At 29.4% G+C, this 8,404-nt stretch overlaps 1 protein-coding gene across 1 annotated transcript in view; it reads right to left on the bottom strand.

Annotated features, from left to right (window-relative positions):
* Positions 1-8,404, bottom strand: part of LOC106463023 (ATP-dependent RNA helicase DHX8-like) — a 49,262-nt gene that overhangs the window by 23,909 nt on the left and 16,949 nt on the right. Inside the window, exons 8-13 of the mRNA XM_013922992.2 lie at positions 6,260-6,358; positions 5,534-5,644; positions 4,173-4,376; positions 3,047-3,131; positions 2,326-2,426; positions 772-778 (exon numbers count right to left, since the gene is read on the bottom strand). Coding sequence (XP_013778446.1) covers positions 772-778; positions 2,326-2,426; positions 3,047-3,131; positions 4,173-4,376; positions 5,534-5,644; positions 6,260-6,358 — 607 coding nt within the window. The remainder of the gene's footprint in view (positions 1-771; positions 779-2,325; positions 2,427-3,046; positions 3,132-4,172; positions 4,377-5,533; positions 5,645-6,259; positions 6,359-8,404) is intronic.

Here is an 8,404-nt window from a genome sequence, read left to right as displayed (position 1 = left end):
ACATACTTAGAATAGTGTAGCACGTAAAACAAAGCAAAACTTAAAACAAATTCAACCTTACTAAATACCCGATATTTAACCTTTACTGAGATGTAATGATTTATAATGACTAGTAACTGTTACAAGCATAGTTGTACTCAAAGTATGTGTATGAACTGCCGACATCAGTCTAACACATACTCTGATAAGTGATGAATAAACACACAGTTTGAATATTGCATTGCGTAACCTGCAGAACCTCCAAAATACACATCTACAAGTTGTTCAGTGTCCCTGTACATTAGATCTGGTATTTACTCTGCTCTACCACAAACTGTTGCTAAATCACTAATGTGGGGTAAAATGATGTTGCTGTTGTTTGATATTAAACACGAAACTTCACAAAGGGTTATTTGTGTTCTGCCCACTATGTGTATGAAAGTTGTTTCTACAGGTCAATGTTTTTACTGATCAGTGGTGTTTTATGTTATTTTCGTGGATACATGACTGCTTCAATAGATAGAAATAAATAACAAACGTAAATAATGAAAATTAGCCCTAATTGAATATAAGTATAGGAACTTTCTGATCAATAATAATATTATTGATCAGAAAGTTCCTATACTTATATTCAATCAGGGCTAATTTTCTAATGTATTGTTCTAATAACAGTATATTAATTTTTCACTTGTTCATACAAAGAAAGTGCCTATTACAAATCATGAAAGGAATAAAATTAGTGTTTTTAAAACACGAAAAAGATATTTCGTTACATCCTATAGTTTTTTTTACTGTGTACCTAAATTCATTTAAATACATCAGTAATTATTTTTTCAATAAAACAATAACTGTTGTAGATGTATTGTTCTAATAACAGTATGTTAATTTTTCACTTGTTCATACAAGCTCTTACATACAAAGAAAGTACCTATTACAAATCATGAAAGGAATAAAATTAGTGTTTTTAAAAGCTCTGCAATAGTATTACTTCACACTTTTCTACAATTGATTTTTTTTACATATTTATTTTTAGTGTATGTATATATACTCTTCTAGCCAAGATAATAATTTTTCTTCTGATCTACTTTATAATTTGAAGCATGCTTTATTGGAATTCTGAACCAGCATACATTTGGTCAAAATCTTCACACTTAATTAGTGTTTTTTTTATTTCTCAGCATTTTAAAAGATTGATTTGGTTCTTGTGTTAGAACGAATTGGACTGCCTGAGTGTTGATTTCATAATACGTTGACTTCTCACAATCTTCATCAAATTGTTTTCATGGTGTAATTTTTTTGTTTAGTTATTCTTTGTGTGGGAAAAACCAGCAAAATCATGCTGGTTTTGCTAAACTAGTGCAGATGAAATACTTTTAAGTGTTAGAAAAGAACTACCTATGTAATAGTACAGTTACATTAAAATTTTATTGTCCATGCAAAAGAAAGAGAGATAGTGTCATGATCTTCACTTATAGCATGTTCCATACATTTTTCTTATTCTAAATCTTACACCACAGTTTTGCCCATGTACAGTCAGTTATTATTTTTCTTAATTCAAGTTATGAACATATACTAAACCTATACTTTACAGTATTAAAATTAGAACATTTCAACCCTATCCTAGTGGGCTGGGTGAAAGAATGTTATCCCTGTTTGTTTTGTTCTCACACCTAAATTGTTTAACCTATTTATATGAAATTTGGTGCACACTATATACATGCGTGTAGCTTGTGCTTGAAAAATAATTATGTAATTGGAGTTAGTATTTGTATAATGTCTCAGGTTGTTTTGAAATGCTTTTGTTAGAAAAAACTTTATTGTTGTAAGGCTCTCATATTTCTGTTATTCTGTAGTATTATGATAGACTTTATTGTTGTAAGGCTCTCATATTTCTGTTATTCTGCTCTGCAGTAGTATTATGATAGATATTATTGTTGTAAGGCTCTCATATTTCTGTTATTCTGCTCTGCAGTAGTATTATGATAATGATAAAGTCTATCAAGATTTGGCCTCCATAAGAAAAAACTTAAAACATGTAAAACATCGTGGATAAAAAAAAGAAAAATTTTACAAACACAAGTTTTTACTCACAATAGCTAACAATTCAGATTTATAGAAACATAAAGAAATATCAGTTACAAAACATTATATAACGTTATATAAAAATGATACACTCTGCAACCATGTTTTATATCATGGAAATGAAAAGCCAAATATTATTACAGTTGAATAACAATGATTTACCATATTTTATTGTTTACAACCACTATATTTCTTTCTAAACTACAGAACTAATCTTTATAGCCTTTTTATAGATCATGATTATGATGATAAACAAAAACGTACCTTTACAATCCTAACAGGACTGAGGTCTTGGACATTAGCCCTTCCATGGCCATGAAGAAAAGGTGGTTCTTCTTCAACCATCTCAATCTCGATATCTTCATCTGAAAAAAACAAAAACAGGCATAAACTAAAAATGGTTTAAATTTCAGACAAAAACTATATATATATATATATATATATGTACGTGTCCTATCAGACAGGTTTTGTGGGAGTCACATGTATGAACAAAGAAAATACCTATCCTCTCAGACAGGTTTTGTGTTAGTCAAATGGCTGGACCAAGGAAGTATCTGTCCCATCAGACGGGTTTTATGTATGAGTAATATAGATGGACCAAGGAAGTACCTGTCCCATCAGACAGGTTTTAAGTACGAGTAAAATAGATGGACCAAGGAAGTACCTGTCCAATCAGACAGGTTTTAAGTACGAGTAACATAGATGGACCAAGAAAGTACCTGTCCAATCAGACAGGTTTTAAGTACGAGTAACATAGATGGACCAAGAAAGTACCTGTCCCATCAGACAGGTTTTAAGTATGAGTAACATGGCTGGACCAAGAAAGTACCTGTACACAACAGTCAAACAGTCATTTAACATCAACCCCAGGATCTTTACATTTTAAGAGGATTATAAACCTTGGCTAAAAGAATTAATGAAACAGACATTGCCATTTTAAGTTAGTTCAAAAATAGATTTTGTTATCCAATAAAAATTTCCTTACCATCATCTTCATCTTTTGGTAAAAGTCCTGTACTCTCATCAAAATCTGGTAGCTCAGACTTGTCTATACAGTTGGCAGACATCATCTGTGAAAACATGAGACGAAACCATTAATAAAATATAACACTCTCTTGGGGTATATCTAAAAAATGTAAATAAACAAATCACTTTTGACTCATGAGAGCATCAAATTCAGTTTGTTACAAAAAATAGAAGAGAAATATGAAAAAATTAGTTGTACTCAGTTCCCAGTAGTAAATTCATTGTAACAACAAGCATTCTTTAACTTGAATAATGTTTTTAAGTTACAATTCTTCAGAGGATTATATGTAATAACTAGCACACAAAGATGATCTTTCTGGGAGAGCAATGGATTTTTATTTAATCACTGGCCAATGGGTTAGTCAAATTGAATTTCTATTAGCCAAGGTTGGTAACTATAAGCTGTGACAAAATGATTGATGCTGTAATTAAGAATAATATGTAATTATTTACAATAATATATAACCACTTATCTATCATCTGTATATTACATACAAGTTATGCATTTATTTCTTTATTAGAAGAAGGAAAGAACACATTTTAATACTGATCACTCCGTTAATTTATTACATTATCATCAAACTAAATTTACTATATATTTTACGATATCTATCTGAAATGTGGCAAACGTTTAGTAAAATGTAGAACTATGTTGTACTCCAAAAATTAGATGTGTTAGAAAATTATTTATACTCAAGATAGTTTGTGAATTGACAACATCGGTCTGACTCAGTATCCAACAAGTTGGAGTGCAAGGTGATGTTAATGTGAAGGATAAAAAAATTTTGTTCATCGTACAGTTTCCATATTGTTTAATTTATGAAAGATGTATGAAAAATTTATTGTCCTTTTCCCAAATATCTTTAATCACCAGAATTTTACTCATTTTGGAATCTTATTTGCAAACTGTATGGTACGATCACCAAGTCCAACATGGCTAGTGGCCAGGGTGTTCCTTGTCTTCTATCTTTATGGTTTGGCACACCAAAAACATGAGATGAAAGAAATGTTTCAACTGACCGGTTAGGGTAAAGGTTACAGACTTCTAAAATGTTGTATGATATCATGATAGAGCAGAAACTCACTTGTTTAATTTCCCACTTTTCAGGGGAAGATATTCTTTGAACTCTCCTCCTGTTATCCATGTCATCATCATCTCGCTTGGTGATCAAAGGTAGACTTGATGGACGATCAGGATTTCTTAGTGACTCCTCCTCAGAATCATCACTGTTCATTGATCCTTTGGATCGTACAGGATTAAGATCTTCTCCAGTTTCTTGGTCTACATCCTGCACATACATTCTAACTTATAATTATCAGTTGTTTTTTTTAACAAATCTAACATTTTGTTATTTATACTAACAAAATATTTAATTTTTAATTTGTTTAGAGAATATTTTATCTTAATACATAAAAAAAATTAAAGTGCAATATAAAAAACCTTATAACTAGAAATTAAGTTACCCACCTTATTACTGTTAATTTATAACACAGTAACCAATTCTTTTTCTTTTTATAGACATGTTTTCTACTACGTTATTAAACAAGATGAATAAACTGCTACACAAATCATGTTTTGATATATTTGTGAATAAATTAGTAGAATTTAAGTATACATAAGTAAAAAATAATATGTACAAAATAATCTGTTACATTACTGTTTACCACAATTGTATCCAGAGCTTTAGTTACTTCTCTTTTACGAGAAAAGTCCACACAGCTAGTTCAATTACTTTAGAACCAAATTGACAAGGTAAATTATTTCTTCTCTCTTCTATTATAACAATACAATCAATTGGATCCAGAGCTTTTAAATAATTCTCGTTCATGTCAGAGGACCACTTAGCTAGTTCAATTACTTTAGAACCCAATTGACAAGACAAATTATTTCTTCTATGTCTTTGTTGTTACATTACAAACTGTGAAACTTTCACTTTAGAAATCACTCATTATGACTAAACTGACAATCACACAATCTATCTACACTTTTTCACTTTTACTTTCACTAACTTACTTTAACTTCTTACTTGCACTCTGTATCTGCACGTATTTATAACACGTGAAAGAAAGATCTAGCCTTCTAGTGACAACAATATTCACATAACGAGAAAAACTTAGATGCTTCGAGTAAAATGACATCAACAATATTACAAAAGCCTAGTACAATGATTAAACTGTATACACAATGTACAACTCGTACAGAATTATCTAATGAAACTTATCATAACTATTGCTTTTAAAATAATTATATTTTAACGCTCTTATTATAAAAACTAAATAATCATTAAATACTGAATCACTAAATAATCTAAATGATAACTCAAACTAAACAGTCATGTATATCCAACAATACTATTGTTCCATCTGAGGCCCTTGTCTGTTTTCAAAGCAGTAAAATTTATCTTATGTTCACCAGCAAAACAATTTTATTACCAAAAATGCATACCTTTAATGATAAACTTGTTTTCTGCCCAGTGAAAGATAAAACCTTTACTTTAACTCTCTGTCCACGTTGTACAACATCACCAACATTTGTAACACGTCCTTCTCGCCGAAGCTGTAAGGTCAGAAATAGTTACATTAATCTAGGTTAACCAAGAATAGAACTCGAGAAAGTTTAACATCTACTGAAGACTAAGATTAACATTACACTTATAACTTGTCAGATTTGGTCCAACAGGGGCTGAGAAGACAAAGCTAATCACAGAAAATGTTCAAGTGCTTATATATGCAGCTACAACTTTGGTATTCACTTCATTCAAGTAAATTTTATTAGGTATCTTGCTGTTCACATAACATGATATTTGGACAGCTGAAAAATTAATACAATAATGAATATGTAATTTACATTCATTTCAGAAATTTCATTATTAGCCAGTAAACCAATATATTACAGAAAAAAGTGATTTAAAATTTTTTTTAATTATTACTTGCAGCATTTACAGTTGGACTTTTACATTAAATTCATCTAACAACAACAATTAGTTTTTTTTACTGATGCTGGAATTTGAAAAAAAATAATAACATTTACTATGAAATATTCAGATGTATCTAATAGGAAAGAGAATGTGATGCACAACAAAATAATTTACAAAATTTAAAATGAGAATAGTTAACGCTAAATTATGTTGTACATAAACATAAATGATGGACAAGTTCCAAAGATTCCTACCTGTGATATGTGGACCAGCCCCTCCCACCTCTTCCTCAACCCGTCAAGTTGAACAAAACATCCAAACTGCATGATATTGGTCACTTTACCACTATAAATCTAAATAAATAAAAAAATAATACTTTGACTAGAATGGGTATACTTTGAGTTAAAAATTTAAATAATTTCTGTCAATGATTATAAATTTTTCAAATTTAATTACACACAAGAATTAATCTTAAAATATGATTTAATTAAGTCTATAACTTTCAATACATCAAATTATATTGTCTTTTATTTTAAAGTTTATGCTAATTACTGCAATAACTTATTTTTTTGGTACAGCAGGATTATAAACAAAATTAGGATAAAAAACACAAAAAAACAAAAACCATTTCATATTGCACTACATCTGGCATATCCAGTGCCAACAAGACCTTTCACCCAATACCAGGGTTCATGAAGCCAGGTGGGATGCAATAGATATAGTAGTGATCTAAGCATTAATTATATCAATTTTCATGGAAAACGTCTGTTATGGCGTGAACTAGATTAAGTAAGTGAATTGTAATTATTATCAATTTTATCAAAGTAACCTATACATCAAATTTTTAGGGTAAATAATTAATAACACAATATTGTTTATTCATTTTGAACACCAATTATTTATTATTTCATTTTAACTAAGTTTTACTGTCATTTAGAAGAACTTGCAAACCAGCAAATTTCTAACTCATCCTTATCAATTAATACATATACACAGTTTCAAGTTAACTTACTTAACAGGAGTATTTTTACAGCTGCATTAAAATTTTATAATATTAATCATTATGAAATAACAACTAATTCACATTCTTTTCACTGTTTGATTTGCTTTTCCTTTTACTTTATGCTTTATGATATTTTACCTTTAAAGTTTGTCAGAATAAATCCAACTGATAAGTTTATGGTTAATAGAATATATGTATTTTATCAGGAATTGCAGTTAAATTTAAAAATTGCATACTGCAAAAATAGAAAGTTCTGAAATATGCATATAACAGTGTAATATGATGTTATATCGAGTAATAATTAAATATAAATGCTTAATTTACAATACATAACTGATATTTTGTAATTTTCCAACATTTATATAGTGCAATCTGCAAAGAAAAATGAAAAACTATACCATCATTTCTGTACAATGTGCTTTATGCTTTTATTATACTTTTTTCTACATATCCCAAAAAACATATTTATGCTTCCTGAGAAACTAATATCTCTTGAGAATATGATTAACTATGTCTTTTTTTCATGTGATTTTATTGCTAAAGGCTTTGTTCTCATCTTCTTTACATCACATCACGTGATCTAAACAACTGGAAACATATAAGTATAATTTTACAGAGCAGATTATAAAGTGGTTTGAGCAAAATTTGTTGTTTTTGTAGCAAAGTGACCTGACAGAGCTCCTACATGGACGAACAGTGGACTAATGGAAAGTTTAAGAACAAATCACAAACTTTGGAATTTTTCTCATGGTTTCTTTTGACATTCTTTTCATTCCTTAAAATGTTTGTATTATTTTCTTCTATGACAAGATACCAAGTAAGCTTAGATAGGTTTAGTGAGTACTGAGCCCACACAATTAAAGTACAATAAAAAATATGCATATATGTAATGCACAGATCTTCAACAACTGTAAGAACAATCTCTGTTTGTGATATAATACAGGAAGATTTAATGTAAATTAAAGTTAGTTTTTTTGTTGTATTGTTTAAGAAACTTTACGCACAAAATTGGTCAGAATATATCCAACTAATAAGTTTATACACTTCATAACACAATGAATTGTGATTTATTTTGAATTAAAGCTTTCCAGGCTGGTCACAGGTGAAAGGCCATGTCATCTCATTTATTGACTCGCATTCAAGATTTTACTGAACCACTATTTCATGAATTTATGTCAATAAGTTTGGTAATCAAACTGTAGATTATAATTCAAATTTTAGTATTATACCTTACTCAATTTCTTAATTTAAAAGTAAATATTAAAAAAAATGCAGTTAAACATCGATGTTTGTGTGTCATGTGGTATGTTGAATGCAGCACTGGTTCAAATTAGATATTTGTGATGTCAAAATGCTAAGTATAGTTTCGTACGAATTAGGAACTCAAGTTATCGAT

Source organism: Limulus polyphemus, unplaced genomic scaffold (genome assembly GCF_000517525.1).
Source record: "Limulus polyphemus unplaced genomic scaffold, Limulus_polyphemus-2.1.2 Scaffold1304, whole genome shotgun sequence".
Taxonomy (NCBI): domain Eukaryota; kingdom Metazoa; phylum Arthropoda; class Merostomata; order Xiphosura; family Limulidae; genus Limulus; species Limulus polyphemus.
Note: the sequence above shows the minus strand (reverse complement) of the source record. Positions and strands in the feature narration are given on the sequence as shown.